The following is a 19,333-nucleotide window of genomic DNA, read 5'->3' on the forward strand; positions in this document are numbered from 1 at the left end:
GGTTTAAAAATTACAGGGTTTTTCAAGACCTTGGTTTTTACCCCCTTTTAGAAAGGAATTAGCAAACAGATCAGCAATGTATATACTGACATAGGGCAGAATCGTGAGATTAAAACAACATCAAAGTTAAACATAAAATTACCACATGACCCAGCGAATCCTAAATCCAAAAGAATTTAAAAAGGCACTCAGACAAATACAAACATACAAACGTTCATAGCAGCGGTACGATTGTTAGTGACCAAAAGGTAGAAGCAAACCACAGGTCCATCAGCTAGTGAATGCATGAACAAAACGTGGTCCATCCGTACAACGGACTATGATTCGGCCATAAAAGGGAACGAGGCACTGACACCCACTACAACATGAATGAACCCTGTATACATCATGGTAAAGGAAAGAAGCGAGACACAACAAACCATGTGCTGTATGATTCCATTGATGTGAAATGTCCGGAAGAGGAGAATCCATTAAGACAAGTGCAGAATGGTGGTGGTTGGGGCTGGGGGAGGGACATGCATGATGGCTTAATCCACCATGAGGGGGCTTCCTTTTGGGGTGATGAAAATGTCCTGAACCAGATGGAGGGGATGGTGCCCAGCATTGTTAGTGTACTAGATGTCCCTGAATTGTACACTTTAAAATGACTAATGGTTGGAATGCCTGGCTGGCTCCGTCAGTGGAGGACGTGACTCTTGATCTTAGAGTTGTTTGGTGTAGAGATGACTTCAAAATAAAATAGGTCTTTCTTTCTTTATTTATTTATAAGATTTTATTTATTTACTTGACAGAGATCAGAAGTAGTCATAAGAGGCAGAGGGGGAAGCAGGCTCCCCGCTGAGCAGGGAGCCTCTATCCCAGGACTCTGGGACCATGACCTGAGCCCAAGGCAGAGGCTTAACCCACTGAGCCACCCAGGCGCCCCTCAAAATAAAATCTTTATGATTAATTTAACTTAAATTTTAAAAACATTTAAAGCATAAAATCTTTAAAAAATAATAAAATGATTAATGGTTAATGTTACGTTATGTGAATTTTACCTCAATTAAAAATGCAAAACAAAAACACTGATTCAATCACCAATTTTCAGTGCTAGTTGTTTCTTCCGGTACTTATTGTAGCTTTAATGCCATATAAATGTAGCGTTCAGATTTTCATTTACTACCATTTAAAGTCACAATCGTTTGTGGCTTTTTTTTTTTTTTTAACGTACTTGCTTTTCTTTCAGAATGTTTTTAGATGTTCCTTGAGGCAGCAGGTTCTCTTATCTGTAGAGGTTGCAAAGCTCTGACCCTGTTTAGATGCATTTCTTTTGATTTTGTGGTTATAGTAGTTCTTTCTTTTAGAAACCAGGTCTTTTTGTAGTAGTGATTATTTTTTCTGTACCCCTCAGTGTGAAGAGGGAGATCTACTTGTTCACAGTGCCCCACATTTAACAGAAAAAGTGAGTATGCCTCCTGCATTTTTATATGTCAGATGTTGTGGAGAGTAAATATGTGTAAGCTTAGTCACTCTGGGCTACTCTTTGTATGTCTTGATATTACACTGTGGGGAAATGATTTGACATTTTTACTTGGGTCCTTTACCATATTGAATTGTCAGCTGAAAATAATGGAACCATTATTCAAAATAAAATATTATGGAAAAGAAATTTGACTACCCTGAGAAAATACCCAAAAAAGTGATGGCTTTACCAATGTATGTGTGCATATGACAAAGAATGAAAAATTATTTCGGAGTGATATAATAAATAGTTGAATATGAGTGGCTCTTTTTTAGGCCACCCGGTTTTCAGAATAATAAAACATGATCTTGGGTATTTAGACGTTTCAGAGTCAGCAGAAAGGCGGTGCGGCAGGTGTTGGAGGAAACAGGTTATCTTGCCTGCCCGCTCGCCTGGAGCCATCGTCGCATCTGAGGTGGACCTCGGGTCCCGTCTCCTGCCACAATTTCTGCATTTGACACCCATGTAATCTACCCTCAGTGGGCACCTTACGGTGTTTCTTCTGCTTCCTTTCTTCACTCTTAGTACGATTTATAGAAATTTATTTTTAAGAGGGCATGCCAAAAAAAAAAAAAAGTTGAGATAGATGAATACAAAGAGAGATGATTCTGTCCAAACCTCTTTTTCATAAATCAAAGTTATCAAACAATAAAGTCAATTCTCATTATGCATGGCAGTTACATTTCACAAAGTCTCCGCAGACCTCAGCGAATACAAAATCATCGCTCCTAGGAGAAGTACAGGATTAGGTTCCTGCCAGCCTCGGGTCATAACAGTTTCACCAACAGATAGATACATAACCTTGTCTTACGTGTGTTTTCGTTTGAAGACACTGTATTTAATACATAATGTTGATGCATTAGCGCTCACAGCCAGCAGCTCTGGAACGCATGCCTGAATGACGTTTATCTAACTCAGGTATGTTCTCTGGAAGGCACATCACCAGACTGCCTTTCAGTACCGTGTTTGGCGTTAGTTTAAACACTGCCCTCACCAACAAAAAGCACCTCAAAAACATGAACAACGTGGCACTAAGCAGACCCTGGAAAGGACTCTTGTTTACAGTTTGAAAGCTGGAATAAGAAGACAGAGCATGTCCTCACTGGACCTCAGCTAGGGACGTGCGCACAGGGAGAGTCAAATTTTTGCCACTACGGATATGCACACATCTGCAAACAATCATGAAGGGGCCACAGGGGTTGATTTTGGGGTTATAAATAAAATTTTTTAAGATTTTCTTTATTTATTTGACAGAGACAGAGATCACAAGTAGGCAGAGAGGCTGGCAGTTGGGGGGAAGCAGGCTCCCTGCTAAGCAGAGAGTCTGATGTGGGGCTCGATCCCAGGACCCTGAGGTCATGACCTGAGCCAAGGCAGAAGCTTAACCCACTGAGCCACCCAGGTGCCCTATGGGGTTATAAATAAATTTTAGTGAGTAGGTGAGTTTGCAAATACAGAACCCACAAGCCATGAAAATGCCTTGTATGAAAATAAATAAATAAATAAATAAATAAATAAATAAATAAATAAAAGAAAATGCCTTGTATGGAAGCAGATGCCCTCCCTTGACCAGTTATTGTTTTCCTGACCCTCCTGTGTTCAAGGCAGAAGAGGTGAGCCCTAGGGTCTTCTCCGTGTCATTAGAGAAGGGGGCAGCAAACTTGCTGTATCCCGTGACAAATGAAGGCATTTCTTTGATTGATTCATTCACTGGACATTCACTGCGGGGCTCCACTCACCACTCTGGGTTCTTTCTACACTTCGTCTCCAAGACATTGCCTAAGAAAGATGGCCCTCGTGCCTTATTTTATGTAGCACAAATTTCTTGAGGTGTCAGGGGCATGTCTGTGTACAGTACTTAATTTCTACTGATGGGAAAATAGTTTATGGGATAAGTTTATAGTTATAAGACTGGGATAATTATTTTGTGGTATCTTACAACCGGACATGCTTTTGCACAAGACAGAGACATTAGTTTCTTTTATCAGTCTCTGAAACCTCGGTAAGAGAAGTTGAGCAGGTATAAACAAGTGGTTAAACACTTTTTCATTTGCTTTAAGCAAACAGTTTAATGAACCCCGTACACAGCCCTTCACTTGCTCCTAACAAACCTTCAGAGGTTCAGAACGGCCTGTACCATGGCAATCCATGGGGGAGAGATTTCTTAGTGATTGGTTTTTCTAATTTTATCTTTTTCCTACTGTAAATCAATGTAATATTATAAAATAGGCCATATTGACAAATGCTTTGTTTTATATTTATACCAACGTAACTTATAATCTGTCTTCTGAAATGCAGACCTTCAACAAGCTCGTGGGAAAATTTAGCCAGTCAGTCTTTCATTTGAATTTAACACAAATACTTTCCGCAACAATGGAAGGGAAGCTGGTTGTCTGGGACATCCTTCGCCCACCATCGTCTGCCTCCGCCTCTGCGGGCTTCCCTCAAATCAAACCTTGTAAACTGGTTCATTTGCAGAAAGAGGGCATCACTGTGCTCACTACAGTTGATCGGTAATTAACTTAATTAAAAGGTAGCTATCAGTGATTACCAAAGTATATTAAAATCCTTTTGGATGTATACACATATTTTGTATATGCAGAGAATATTTCTGGGGAAATTCCTTATTAACTGGGAATGTTTGGTACCTCTGAGGAAAAGAACAGAGGAGCGGGATCAAGGGTGGGGGTGGCTTCACCTCTTCTTATGATCTCATTTGTACTAATTGGTTTGCTTTTTTAAAAAAATCATGGCCATGTATTACTTTTAAAAAATCCCTTTGTGTTGGTGAAATAAAAACTGTTTTTTTTCCTTCCACACTAATTACAGTCATTTTCACCCTAAATATTACATACTTTAATTTTAAGAAAATAACATATAGCTATATGGTTTTTTCTTTTCTTTTTTTTTAAGATTTTATTTATTTATTTGACAGAGAGATCACAAGTAGGCAGAGAGGCAGGCAGAGAGAAAGAGAGGGAAGCAGGCTCCCTGCCAAGCAGAGAGTCTGATGTGGGGCTCGATCCCAGGACCCTGGGATCACGACCTGAGCTGAAGGCAGAGACTTAAGCCACTGAGCCACCCAGGTGCCCCATATTGTTTTTTCTGATTACAAAATAACACTTACATATTATGAAAAGGTGAAATACAATAGGACTTTAAAAGTTCGCTGACTGGAGAGGCTGTGGGGGCTCAGAGAGTGTCATTAAAAGCCTTAGTCTCGGGACGCCTGGGTGGCTCAGTTGGTTGGGCCGCTGCCTTCGGCTCAGGTCATGATCCCAGAGTCCTGGGATCGAGACCCACATCAGGCTCCTTGCTCAGCAGGGAGCCTGCTTCTCCCTCTGCCTCTGCCTGCCTCTCTGCCTGCTTGTGTGTACTCTCTCTCTCTCTGGCAAATAAATAAAATCTTAAAAAAAAAAAAAAAAGCCTTAGTCTCAGACAGAAAGGGGTTCAATTTCCAGACATATCTCTTCCTTGCTGAACGACTTGGGGCAAGGGACTTAACTTGGCTGAGCCTCCATTTTTCCACCTGCAAAGTGGGCATGAAACACTCTCCCTCAGAGTGATTTTATGAGAATTTTTGTGAGATAAGCCATGTAAAACTCTAGTACCTTGTCTGGCACAGGGGAGCTCTAAATGAAATAGTCGTTATCAGTATGCTTGAGAAGTCCCGACAGGGACAGAGGACTCTGCCTCATGACAGGGACCATGCACATGTGGTTGGAGTCACTGTGCCATCTGCTTTCTAAAAGCCCTGCTTTCCTTTTCATTTCTTTTAATACCCAGAGCAGTGAGGTCCTGGCATGTCTTTACAAAGAGAAATGCAAATTGTCCTCACTCAGGGGTGCGGAAAAGACAGTAGTAGAATTGCAGCTGATGATGAATCAGTCTTTAATTAGTTGGGGGCTAGGGCCCAGTGAAAACCAGGCCTGGGTTCCCCTCTCTCCATGGTAAATAAAACCCAGCCAGGACCAGGGAGCCCACCAAGAATCTTGAAAACACTTGGCCTGTTTTGCAATTTCTTTCCAGCAGAGGGCAGTGAAAGATGTTCTCACCAATTACTCTGCCCACCTGCCTTGCTTATTAATCAGAAACTGCATTTAATCACTTTGCATCTATAAGAGGAAATTTCATCCCCCATCCTGCCCCCCCACCGTGATTAGACTTATGCCAGAAGCTTTAAAAAAAAAAAAAGCCCATTTGGGATGGATCTGAGGACTGGAAATAAAAGCCATTTTGTCACGCGACACTGCCTTTGGCTGTGGCGACTGGACAGGGTTTTATATGGCTCTGACAGCAGTGCCCTCCTGTAAAGCGGCTCGTGTGCTTTTGCCGAGCTGTGCGATTTCAGAGGGCTGGTGGACAGACTCTGGTGTCCTCCGTGGTCTCGTGGTAGAGAATGTCAGTCACCGCCCACTGCCACTGCACGTGGCTGATGTGGGAGGGCGGGGAGAGGAAAGCGAGAGCGTGTGCTTTGCATTGGGTACACCTGGATCCCCACACAGTCTAGCCATGGGGCCTGATGGGGCTGCCGTGTGTAAGTCGGTCTCCGGCGGTATTTGGGACATACTTCTGCTGAAAGATTACTGCTTGCTTCACTGAAATTCTAATTTCATTGGGCGTCCTGCGTTTTTTATTTGTTAAATCTGGCAACCCCGGGCCTTGAGCAAATTTCTCAACTTCTCTGAGCCTTAGTTTCCCAGATGTAAAGCGGAACAACAATAAAATCAGCCTCGTAGGACAGTATTAAAGTGAAATTTTTACAACACCTGGCGTCCGGAGCCGGACACAAAATTAGCTGTTCAGTAGGTGGTACTTGCTACTGTTAGTTCCCAAACAGATGTTTTTCTCCATTTCAGCTATATCGTCACAGGTGATATTAGAGGTAACATTAAGTTCTACGATCGGACCCTGTCCATTGTTAACTGGTACAGCAACTTCAAACTGAGCTCCATAAGGACCCTGTCGTTTTCCAAGACCCCAGCAGCTCCCCCCACCGAAAAATCAAACTATCCTCCCGACTGCACTCTAAAAGGTGACCTTTTTATTGTAAGGTAGGTTGTTAACGAATCTAGTCATTTGAATGGCCAAGAAATGATTGCTGCCCTCTTTGTCGGTCGGCATGCGGTGGAATGTCCACCTTGTTCCCGGGACACGAGACAGAGCGGGATTTCCTCTTCGGTCCTTCTCAGGGCTTGCAGGTGGATCTCTGCAGCTGATTAGAATCACCATTCAGTCATTTTTTAATTTTTTTTAAGATTTTATTTATTTATTTGACAGAGAAAGATCACAAGTAGGCAGAGAGGCAGGCAGAGAGAGAGGAGGAAGCAGGCTCCCTGCTGAGCAGAGAGCCCGACGCGGAACTCCATGCCAGGACCCTGAGATCATGACCCGAGCCGAAGGCAGAGGCTTTAACCCACTGAGCCACCCAGGCGCCCTCAGTCATTTTTTTTAAATGAAGCATTATTTTTGTATTAAGGATCTTTAGCGACTGGGAACTGGAAAGGGCTTTTAACCCTGAGCTGCAGTCTCTGTTGTGTTTGGAGGCCTTTGCTGGAGCTTGGTGTCTTCTCCCGAAGCCGAGTTTGTCCTAGCGCTGCGGTTAAAGGCATTTGATAATTAATAGCCATAACATTTCAAGACTGAATTATCTGAGAGTCTGCTTAATTACCCTTGCAGCATTTGCAGGCACATCTGTATGTGTGCACCAAACTCCATATTTGCATACACAAATGAATATTTGCATGTGCAGATTAGCTAATTGTACAACTGACTGTCCATCTGCATACTTAATGACTCCATTTACATGTAGAAATGTGGGCTTTTTCACTTGCAAATGGAGGCTGTTGGGTATTGGTAGTATATTTTTGGAGACGCTGGGTTAATAATGTCACTAAATTGCAGACGACAGAGGCGTTTCATGTGCAATTAGAAGCAGAATAGCCTCCGTGCCCCATTCGCCACAAACACTGATACTGTTGGGTCCCTTCTTGGCAAACAGGAATCTTATCATTGGAACGTCGGATGCGACAGTGTACCACTTAACGACAGATGGGACCAAACTTGAGAAGTTATTCGTGGAGCCCAAGGATGCCATTTGTGCCATCTCCTGCCACCCGTACCAGCCCCTCATCGCCATTGGCAGTTTCTGTGGGATGATCAAAGTGTGGGATTATGAGAAGAAAAAGTACCTTTTCAGCAGGGTCTTTGAGAAGGGGCTTGGCGTCCAGAGTCTAACCTACAATCCTGAAGGTATTTTCATTATATCGGCCTATCTGGGACTCCAAGTCAAAAACAGACCCAGATGGCTGTGCCCTTGGCTGTGACAGCTTCCAGGAAGTTTACTTCGGCCACACTCCCCCCAGCAGGCTAGATGAGACGCCTTGTCCTGGACCCTGCGGTGCTCTCGGTGCCTAGTTAGTGTCTGAGCGCTCACCCCAGAGCCTCATGCTTTTCCATTTATCTCTCCTGCCAGGGTCCTGGTCTGTCACGTTCATTGCTGTCTTCTCAGCTCCTAGAGCGAGGCCTGGCCTGGAGTCGGTGTTTTTTGAAGGAATGAAGTCCTTTTTCCAGCATTGTTCTCTGGCTTGTGATTTCAGGAGCCCTTCTTGGAGCTGGCTTCACTGAGGGGACAGTTTACATTCTTGATGCAATGTCCTTAGAAAACCAAATCCCAGAGCCTTTCAAATATTCCAGAACCAGTGTGACTCATATCAGCTTCTCCCATGACTCCCAGTACATGGCAACTGCTGTAAGTGTTTCCACTGGGAGCTGTCCAGGGATCTAGCAACCTTGTTTACCACCAAAAGGGAGAGAGGGCTTGGGGGAGGGGGGTAAGGGAGGGGGTGCTAATGGATTCCGGGTTCTTTTGGGGTCATGAACATGCTCTAAAATGGTGGTGGTGAGATCTGTGAATACACTGAAAACCACAGAGTCATACACTTTAAAGGTGTGAACAGTGTGCGGTGTGAACTGTATCTCCACAAGGCCTCTATAGAGAGAGGAGGGACTGTCGCTCGAAACGAGCCTAGGCCTCGGGACTTGCAGGCGGGGATTCTGCCATCCTGACAGCTCATTTCGGTGTGTTGGTTTCTGGACCCCTTCCTCAGCATCCGTTCTTTCATCTTTCTCTTTGATTTTTGACAAGATGACATTCTCATTTATCTCAAAGCACCGTCTTCCCCCGGTGTTTTGGATTCCGTTCCTTCCCTCTATGAATAGGGCTCTTAAGCTCAGTAAAGATTTTCCGAGACCTTTAGCCTCTCCCTTCCTGCCAGCTCTCCTGGTCTGCCATGCGCTCGTCTTGCCTTGATATTGGGTGAGGGGGGAAAAGCCACCGCTGCTTCCCACGTCCCTGCTGCGCCCCACCCCTGCCTGTGTGCCCGGCCTCTACCCTGGTCTGTGTGCTCCAAACCGTCATAGACCTGCCGCCGAGCCTCCGGGCCCCCGCAGCTCCCGAGTCAGGTGTCCCTTTCCCTTCAGGCCGGTCTCGCGCACACTCCCGACTCACTCTCAGCTGTGATACTCACACCTTTTTCATTTTGTGTGGCTGGATACAGAGAAGGGAGGACAAAAGCAAAAAGAGTCGGGGTTTCAGTTTTCCACACAGAAGGAGGTGGGGACCGGAAAGAAGCCCAAGGCCCCAGTGTCAGGCGGATGCTTTCTAACCCCCCCTTACCTTTGTGGGTTATCTACTTTTAACCTTAGTTTTCCCAGCTATAAAATGGGTATGATTTTATTACTTGTTCAGACAGACTAAAATCTACTTTTGGATAAAATATTGTAAAGGCAACATTAGTATGAAAAACATGGTGATGATTTTTAAGTTACAAAACTGAAAAAGGAATAACTTCTGCTCTTTGGCTCCGATTCAGGACATGTATTTTACTGTGGCCGTTTATATGGTGGTAGTCAGAAACGGACACCGGGTCTGGGAATACCTGGCAAGGCTTCGTTCTCATCGCAAAAGCATCCGCAGTCTCCTGTTTGGGGTTCATCTGGATAGCAACGAGCCGAGACTGCTGAGCCTCGGGAGGGACAGGCTCTTGGTGAGATGTTCAATGTCCATTTACCTCACCCCTGTGTTTTATTCTTGTTGTGTCCCTGGCATCTGGCATAGAACTGGGCCCCCAGTCTGGGTCCTTGTTGGAGAAAATGAATGTACAATGAGGTAGCATAAAGCTCTCTGAGTCGACACTTGGTCTCAAGGATGCGCGAAAGCAGTACTCCTTCCAGTAGAAACTACGCTTGGCATTTTGATTTTGGGTCTTGTCCCGGGCTGGTGATCTGCGGTCCCATCCTCTGTTGTGATGCTGAGCAGCGGCCACAGCTCCCCATCAGCCGTGCGACCATGAGGGTGTGCACACTGACCGCCAGCTGCACCCACACAGCCGAGACGTTCTGTCTGTCATGCTCGGTACAGAGTTCAATCAATTACGTGGGGTAGTCAACACTTTATTATAAAACAGCCTTCGTGGTAGGTGAGTTTGCCCAACTGTAGGCTCATGTCAGCGTTCTGAGCACAATTAGGGTGGGCCAGGTTAGGCTGTGGGGGTCGGTAGGGGAGGCATATTAAGTGCATTTTTGTCTATGACCGTTTCAACTTAAAACGGTTTATTGGAACATAACCCCACCACGAGTCAAGGAAGATCTGTATCTGTGCATCTAAACTTTGTTCCTCGCTCCTTCCCTTTCTTCCATTCCCATCTCTCCTTTATTGGCCATCCAGTCATCCATTCATTATGGTCTGGCCACCAAAATCTGCCGATGGATGAAATTCAGCAAGCTACCAATTTATGACTGTCAAGTATAGAGATTAGGTATGAATTTATTCCTACCCTCGAAGAGTTCCCAAGAGAATGGTAAGGGAGACGGTAGGACACAACTGTGAGAGTTCAGGTTTTGGGGTATGTTGGACCTAAATTTGAATTCTCATCCTACCACTTCTTAGCTACGTGACCTTGAGCGGCCCACCGAACCTCTCTGAATCTCTGTTTTCTAACCCATAAAATGGGCACAACAGTATGACTTGGCAGGGGAGTCAGGAGGGTTAAGTGGCATCAAGTTTTTAGAGCAGCTCATTGTCTTTGCTCATAAGGAATGCTTATCAGGGCAGCCTGTTAGGAGTGAGGGTCTAGGTAAGTCTTCTCTTAGGGGGACCAGTGCTCTCCCCCAGAACAGGACTGTTGGCTGCCTTCTTTGGCTCAAGCCTCATGTGTGTCTATCTGGCCTCCTCTGCAGATTGAATATAATCTTCTTAAGAGCTGCAGAGACAACCTGGAGGTCCTGGACATTCACTGCACCGACCAGGGCAACTATCCCACCTGTATGGTCTGGTACCCACCGCTCTCAAAGGAGCTCTTCCTGCTCGTTTGCAACAGCGGCTACAAAGTGAAACTTTTTAATTCTACCACCAAAATGTGCCGGTAAGCGTGAACAGCTCCCTGCTGGTGTGATGCCTCCATCAGTTTCTCCATCCCCATCTTCTTTAAGTCCCAGCTTACAGACCCTCGAGCAGCTTGGCTGCCTTTACTATCCCTCACTACCCAGGGGAGGAAACCGAGGCGCAGAAGAGTTGAGTAAGTCTCACCCAGGGTCACGTGGCTGGGAAGTCGCCAGAGGCAGGATGTGAATCCAGAGCCCTTGCCTCTGAGCCCAGCCCTGCACGGATATGAGGGAGCCAGAGCTCAGGGCCCGAGACCCAGGGAAGGACCCCGCAAAGTCGCTGATGCCTTATAAACTCTCCTATCTTTCCCTCCTGCGCAAAAAACCTATTTTCACTTGAATAGTATCAATTGTGCAATGTTTAAAAAAGATTTTTATTATTTTTTTAAAGTGATCTCTATACCCACTGTGGGGCTCAAACTGAACCCTGAGATCAGGAATCACAGTCTCTCCTCACTGAGCCAACAGGGGCCCCTCATTGTGTGATTTGCCTTAGTCTCGCTTCCTACAGGAGTTTTTAAGTTTACCTGATGGCATTCATGTGTTCACTCAGTGTTTACCCAGCCCCTACCTGAGCCAGGTTCTGTCCGAGGTGCTGAAGGTGGGGATGCCGACAGCCATGTTCCTGCCGCCCCGGGAATTGGCATCTTGGTAGGGGAGTGGAGTTCGTGGGAGAGCCTGGGCTGGAGGTCCACATTTGAGGTCGGGAGCACGTGGTGCTTTAGAGCCATGAGACGAGAGAAGATTCCAGAGGGGACGAGCATATAGAGGAGGGGCCAAAGGACTGAGCCCAGGGCATCCAAAGCTCCTCATCTCCGAGCAGCAGCTCTTCCATCTTGAAGTAGGTCAATGTCTGTGGTTGGCCCTTGTGCTGCGAGGCCCGGGGCTCCCTAGGTTTGCTCCTCGTGACAGATACAGATCATGGTGCGTCACCTCCACACCGGGCTCCGAATTCATCTTCAACAACTCTCCCCCTTCTCAAGTAATATCCCACTGAGGTTCAGAGCAGTGACAGAGCTTGCGCTCAGGATGGGGTGGGACTCAACCCAGGAGCCTAATTCTGACCCTGTCCCCTACTTGGCACTACTGGGCCCAGGTGCAGCCCTGGCCTTGGGCTCCTACTTAGTCAGCCCTAGAGGGCATCCCTTTCTACCTATGGTTTGGCTGCCTCGTGGGTATGGCCAGAAAGAAGAGAGGCTCAGAGGCTGCAGCAACAGGTGAGAACGCATTAGGGACCTCACCTGAGAGAAGGAAGTGAGACGCCAACAGCAGCTGGCCCTGTGCCAGAGGACGGTCACGGTTCTGGTCCTCAAAGGCCAGCATCACCCAAGATCATCATCATCATCTTCTTTTTTAAACATCTGTTTCCAGAAGGATACAAGGAGAAATGATTGAGAAATGCCATGTCATGTGGCAGGCACAGGAGAGAAATTCAGCACCATTTTAAAAAAAATATTCAAACACTGGGAAGGAGACATTTGAAAGAAGTAGGTAGAAAAGGAATTTCAGGAAGATCTCAGAATCTTCATACATCATCTTTAACGGACACAAACTTTTTGGAAATGGAATATCCCATGGATGTGCAAGTCCTGAGTAAATCTTGAGTTCACCGTGCAGGTAGATTGGGGATGCTAACGGTTACTAAGCAAGGACTTCAAGCCACACAGTTTGGAATTTCTGCCACTGACAATCAATTGGAAATTAGCATAAGGGATATTTTCATTTTTATTTTATTTTTAAAAAAGATTTTATTTATTTATTTGAGAGAGACAGAGAGAGCAACAGAGAGCGTGAGCGGGGAAGAGAGGGAGAAGCAGGCTCCGTGCTGAGCAGGGAGCCCGACACAGGGCTCGATCCCAGGACCCTGGGATCATGACCTGAGCCGAAGGTAGACACCAAACAGACTGAGCCACCCAGGTACCCCTTTTTATTTTTATTTTAAAATTTTTTTCATAAAGCATCTTTTTAAAAAATAATTTATCAAAGTGAAATTCAATAACATAAAACATAAAAACTAGCCATTTTAGGTGTGCCTGGGTGGCTCAGTCAATTAGGTGTCTGACTCTTGATTTCAGCTCCAGTCATGATCTTGGGATTGTGGGCTTGAGCCCTGCGTGGGGTTCTTTGCACTCAGTGGGAATCTGCTGAGATTCTCTCTCTCCCTCTCTCTCTGCCCCTCCCCCTCTCACTCAAATAAATAAATGAATAAATCTTTTAAAAAACCTAACCATTTTGAAGTCAACACTTCAGTGGCATTTAATGCATTCACAATGTCATGCAACCATGTATCTATCTAGTTCCAGAACATCCCCATCACCCCAAAGTAAAGCCCTTTGCATAAAGCATCTTTTTTTTTTTAAGATTTTATTTATTTATTTGACACAGAGAGAGAGAGAGATCACAAGTAGGCAGAGAGGCAGGCAGAGAGAGAGGGGGAAGCAGGCTCCCCACTGAGCAGAGAGCCCGATGCGGGGCTTGATCCCAGGACCCTGAGACCATGACCTGAGTTGAAGGCAGAGGCTTAACGCACTGAGCCACCCAGTCGTCCCCATAAAGCATCTTTTAAGTGGTAGGAATACCAAGGCCTCATAACCACAGCTTAATTGGGAAGGAATTGTCTCTTCATGATAAATAAAAAGCAATTTTAAAATGCACTCAAAATATTGAGAACTTGAAAGGCAGTTAGCAGAAAAAAGCCAATAAACCTATGAGCAGATGTTCACTTGGATATCAAAGATGCAGATGAAAACAAAACACCATTTTTCACAAATCAGATTAGTGAAATAAAAATGACTGACAGGGCACAGTGTTGGCAAAGGTATAAGCGGCTGGACACTCCCACTGGCTGTTGGGGGGGACCTGGAAACAAGGGTGTCCTTTTGGAAGAGCGCTTTGTTTCCCTTTGCTAAATCGCATTCTGTCTTTGGATGTCTAGGAATGTAGCCCACAGAAGCCCTGAAGCCCTCACACAGTATGCCGAGACATAAGTAAAAGGATGTCTTGCTCGAAAATACTTTCAAAAATGGAAACAATCCAGATGTCCATTAATAGGGGATTAGTTAAATGATGACTCGTCACTATGCTGAAACACGATGCTGCTTTGAGAAAAAAAAAAAGTGTGCTGTCTGCGTAGTGACATGGAAATAGCTCCCAAGACATAATGTATTTTCCTATAAAATTACGTTCCTATAATCTGTTGACTTTTCACACAAAACTATGTAAGTTAGAATATATAAAGGAAATTCTCAAGTCCCTGGGGACTCAAGGGTGTGGCAATGTGGGGGTCTGGGTAGATTATCAGGTTTTTGCATGTCTAAATGTCTGAAATGGTTTGCAAGGAGTATGTGACATTTTTCAGTCAGAAGCAAAAGATAGTAACTTTACAAAATTGTCAGATACGTTTAACAATACGAGGTGACAATTCCATGGGTCCTCCTATGTGCCAGAAATTGTGAGTGCTTTATATATATTAACCGACTTACTGTTCACACGGTCTCGGGGTAGGCATGTCATTGTCCCTATGTGCTGGTGAGGAACCTGAGGCACCGGGAGGCTGATTTTTAGTTTGACTTTTTTTTCCCTTTTTCTTACTTATGATTTAAATTAAGATTTAATTTACATATCATAAAATTTACCCCTTTTCAGTGACTTTTATCATATTCACCAAGTTGCGCCACCATCACCACTATCTAATTCAAGAGCATTTCCATCACCCCAAAAATAAGCCCCATACCCATTATTAAAATTTTTTAAGGTTTTATTTATTTAGCCCCATACCCATGAGCAGTCAGTCATTCCCCATTCCCTCCCTCCCTTCCCCTACTCCGGCCCCACCTCCGGCAACCGCCAAGCCATGTTCTGTCTCTGTGGATTTGTCTATTCTGGATAGTTCATGTAAGTAGAACCATAGAGCATGTGGCTTTTTGTGTCTGGCTTCGTTCACTTAGCAAGATTCTTCAAAGCTCATCCATGCTATAGTGTGTGTCAGTGTTTCCTTCCTTTTCTACGGCTGGATCATATTTCATGGTATAAACCTACCTTATTTATCCATTCACCTGTTGTCAGACATTTGGGTCGTCTCCGTTCGGGGTTACTGTGAACATTTTTGTGTAGGTTTCCAGGCAGACACCTGCTTCATTTCTCTTGGGCAAAGACCTAGGAGCAGAATGTCCAGGTCACCTGATAACTCTGTTTAACCATTTGAGGAACCGCCAGACTGTTTCCCAAAGCGATGCCACCAGGTATCGTTCCCACCAGCAGTATGTGGTGGTTGCACGTTCTCCACAGCCTTGCCCCTACTGAGGGTCCGAGCTGGGATTCAAACCAGAGTCTGCCCCAGCCGTGCTCTCCCTACCTCTGTCCACTTGGTGATGCTTGGGGGGAGCCCTCAGACATCCTTACTCAGGGTGACCTGCAGCTAGCTGGTGCATGGTCCCTCAGGCAGCCATTTAACATGTCTGACACCTTACCTCAGTCTCCATGTGTATGAACTTGACCGCGGATCACTGACCTGACCGCCCCCTGCCCGTGGCACTCTCACAGCTGGCCCTGGCCCCCTTGCCCAGCTCACTGCCCTCCACCTCCCCGCCCCTGGCCCCTTTACGTTTTCTTCAGTTTTCCAACAACAACCCACTTCCCATGGCCTTGTGCCACCTCTGTTTGCTGCCTGTTGTCTGTCTCTTCCATATTCTCCACCTTTCCAGCTTACCACAGTAGACCCAGCTCGCACGTCTCCCTCCTCAGAGCAGTCTCGGGGCCCTGCACTCGCTCGTTCCTACACCTCTCCCCTCACAGTGCTGCCATGTCTGTCATCTCTTGTCAGGCTGTGAGCTCAGTGGCAGTGACCAAACCTTACTCATGTGTGTGTCCTGAGCCCCTCACATAGAGCCTGGCACAGGAGGGCCTTAAAAAAGACTGCTTAATGGATTTGCACTTCATTTAGTTGGTGCACACGCCTGGGGTGTGTACCGTCCCCGCCAGACACGGGCTGGGCATGGGGGTCCCAGGGCGAAAACATATCTAAACAATGAGGGGCTTATCATATAAGAAGTTTGCAATAGCTGCTGACCTCATACGGGAGAAGATCCAGCTTTCATAGGCTATGAAGTGTACTCAATCTTGTGGGCCCTGATAAAAAGCAAAAAGGATTCATAATTAAGAATTAAACACAGCAGGACGCCTCCGAGGCCTCAGAAGGTGCCTGTGGGAGCCAGGGATCCTGAAGCTCCTGTCTGGGCTGCAGGTAATGTCCCAGAGCCTTGCCTGGGATCAGATTTCTAGCAGAGTCTGAGCTAAAGAAGCCTGACCATTGCCGGGCATGATTCATCAAAGCTGTTTTCACAGACGGTGTTTTGGAAGTCTGTGTGTTGCCCCTGGAGTCAGGTGCATGTATGTGAGGGGTCTGGAGCCAAGGGCGACCCCTCATTCTGATCTCTCGGCCTACCCCTGGGGGAGGGGTGTCTCCCTACACCCCGCCAACGCGTGCCACTTCCTCACCGCGTTTTCCCCGTCCCTTGTTCCTATACGCGTTCTCGAGGCATAATGTTCCCTTCACTCAGCTGTCAAGGAGGAAAGTCAGAGCCTCCACCACGGAAAGCTTTCCTCACAATCAGCCTTTCCCTGGAGCATTTACTGTTTGGAGCTGTTGCCCCTCATTTATGGCGGCTCTGAGCAGCGGCGGAGAGAGAGGTTCTTTGCTGAGTGACAGGACAGGAAATTGGGGATGCAGAACGTGTGCGGTCTCATGAAAGGTAGCTAGTCAGCTCGTTCAGATTTGTGGAATTCCAAAAAAAAGTGCTTCTTTTTCTTCCTTTTTTTTTTTTTTTTCTCATGCAGAAAGACGCTTCTTGGGCCGGTTTTTGGTTCTCCCATTGAGCAGATACAAATCCTCCCAGTGAAAAGCACCTTGGAACTGCAGAAACGCTACATGGTGTTTATTAACAGAGACAAGGTATCAGCCCTCGGCTCTCTGCCTCCCGGAGACGCCTCTGTGTGGTTCGGGTAGCAGTCCGCCCCGACGAGGATCAGACTCCAGGATGCCAGGGGTCATAGCCTAGCTCTGACCTACTTCCTCCCGGTCCACAGTGATCCTGAAAATTGCCATAAACGAGTGAAAATTGGGTCTTAGAAAGCATTTCTGAGCAGTTACTGCATTTTCCGTACTCCCATAAAGACACGGGGTCACCAAAGGATTTTTTTTTCTTTCCGATTTATTAACATGGAAAAATCTCATAAAGACATGCAAACTAGCCACTCTTGGTTCTACGTTTAATAAATAATCTGTTGAAAAGCATAAAATCATAGGATTCCAGAACTATCCTGGAAAACCTTGGATGTCTGACTAGGAAGACCGGTAAGAGTTTCCTTCCTGTGTTGCTACCGCAACCTGGCGTCTCTCTCCTGAGGGACAACCCCACAGGGTGTGTGTGTGTGTGTGTGTGTGTGTGTGTGTAAACCCCCGACCCCATGAAACAGGCTGGCACACACTGAGGTGGTTCTAGACGCGTAAGTCCTTCCAGTAAACTGTACTAGAGGTGATGCGCAGACGTACCAGACCTGAGCCTGGGGCCCAGTCATCTGATTCTGAATTTCCAATGACCTGTTTCTCTCTAGGTTGGACTTCAGATCTTACCAGTTGATGGCAATCCACACAAGACATCTGCCATCATATGCCATCCCAGTGGGGTGGCGGGAATGGCCCTTTCCTATGACGGCTGCTGGGCCTTCACGGCGGGAGGACAGGATCGATCAGTGGTGCAGTGGGAAATCAACTTAAGGTAAGTGACCAGGTGAGAAGCTCGGCCCCACAAGGAAGGGGTCAGCTGTAGACCCCCTGTTTTTAACCAGCCACAGCAGATAGGTGTCGGGCCCTACTTCGGGCCCAGCCTTCGGGTTTTTCCCCCATGACATCTGCCTATATGTGTACGCAGACAGAAGGTTACTGTTCTGCTTCAGGGACCGATGGGGGTTGCAGTGAAGGCGGCGTGACTCCACCTTGTTCACACGCGGCCCCTGAAATACTTCCCGCACTGTCATCTGCAGATTCACGCCAGCTAGAAAGATCTTGCCCAAATCTCCAAAGCCTATGTAACAGCAATGGTATTCCTAGTAACATGTGTTTCCAGTCTGTTCTTCTGACCCACCTGCCCTGGGCTGAGACTCTGCCTTGGGTGAGGCCGGAGAGGTCCAGGCTGGAACACCGCCGAGTACTCGGACTTTGAGGTCAGAGAGACATGGGTTCAGGTGTGGAGCCTCCTTTCTGCCGGCTGTGACACCTAGGACCCGTTTCTGAACATCTCTGCTCGTTAGAGTCCTTGTCTGTGAAATGCGGGGGGGGGGGGGGAGGGGGTAGTAATAGGGACTTTTATAGGATTCTTGTAAGGATTGACTAACGCAGAGCTAGGGGCTCAGTACTTTAGTTTCTCTCTCCTATTTATGAAGGCCTTATTAAAGAGCCTTACTGTAAAAGGGGGCGGGCGCTACAGCAGTCTTCTCGTCTACCCAGATTCACTGAGCTGCCACAGGGCAGAGCCGGTTCCCACCCCTGGGCACCTTTTTCCAGCCCCTGCCTCTCGGAGAGCCTCCTGCCCCGCAGTGTCACACTCAAGAGCTGGGTACCGACAGCTTGGAGGCCCTTTCCCTCCCAAAGAATCCTCCTTCCTTGGATTCATGTGCCAAGTGCACATCTCCCTTATATGGCAGACATCGAAACTTCTTAAACGGGGCCAGGAAGAGCCAGGTAGATCTGCTCTGGGTCCACGCTGGTTTCAGACTGCAGTCGGAGCTCTGACCTTCACCTCTGCCTTCAGCTAAGACAGCAGATTTGGGGAACGTGGGAATTTAGAAGCTGGAGGTGAGCTCGTGCATTGGCACTTCCCGATCATGTGCCCAGAAGGAGCTGCTTGATTCCTTGGCAGCTAGTCTGTCACCTGGGACAGTGGGCGTGAGCGACACCCTGGGGACAGAACAAAATCTCCTCCTTTTCATTTTGTCCTCTTCTCCATAATCATGGTAGAGATTAAAGGGAAAAAAAAAAAAAGACACCCGCTTTCCAATGGCTTTCCTGGGCCTGGCCAGAGTCCAGGCTTCTGAGAATTTCAATTTAATCTGTTGTGGGGACAAAGGATCGTTATAAACTAATTAGCACTTCATTGCTGCTTCTGGTGTCTTAATATGTTCAGTGCTTCACTAATGGGAAGAAATGTAACAACGCTAAACAAGTAAACAAACACAATTCCCTGCTGGTCTACCGACGGGGGAAGTCAGGGCGAAACTAAGACGCTGCGTCCTCTAACGTTCCCATGATTTTCATCCGTGTGCTCTGGGCCAGATACCATCCCTGCAGCACATCGCCCTTCTCCCGGACACACCCCTCCCTCCCTGGCA

The 19,333-nt window shown here is 46.6% G+C and overlaps 1 protein-coding gene across 1 annotated transcript in view; it reads left to right on the top strand.

Annotated features, from left to right (window-relative positions):
- Positions 1-19,333, top strand: part of CFAP251 (cilia and flagella associated protein 251) — a gene marked incomplete at its 5' end in the record, with an annotated part of 63,019 nt that overhangs the window by 19,057 nt on the left and 24,629 nt on the right. Inside the window, 9 exons of the mRNA XM_080821639.1 lie at positions 1,394-1,444; positions 3,803-4,017; positions 6,364-6,558; positions 7,506-7,756; positions 8,104-8,255; positions 9,379-9,552; positions 10,745-10,929; positions 16,784-16,898; positions 17,561-17,724. Coding sequence (XP_080677765.1) covers positions 1,394-1,444; positions 3,803-4,017; positions 6,364-6,558; positions 7,506-7,756; positions 8,104-8,255; positions 9,379-9,552; positions 10,745-10,929; positions 16,784-16,898; positions 17,561-17,724 — 1,502 coding nt within the window. The remainder of the gene's footprint in view (positions 1-1,393; positions 1,445-3,802; positions 4,018-6,363; positions 6,559-7,505; positions 7,757-8,103; positions 8,256-9,378; positions 9,553-10,744; positions 10,930-16,783; positions 16,899-17,560; positions 17,725-19,333) is intronic.

The sequence above is a fragment of the Martes martes genome (genome assembly GCF_963455335.1).
Source record: "Martes martes genome assembly, chromosome: 13".
Taxonomy (NCBI): domain Eukaryota; kingdom Metazoa; phylum Chordata; class Mammalia; order Carnivora; family Mustelidae; genus Martes; species Martes martes.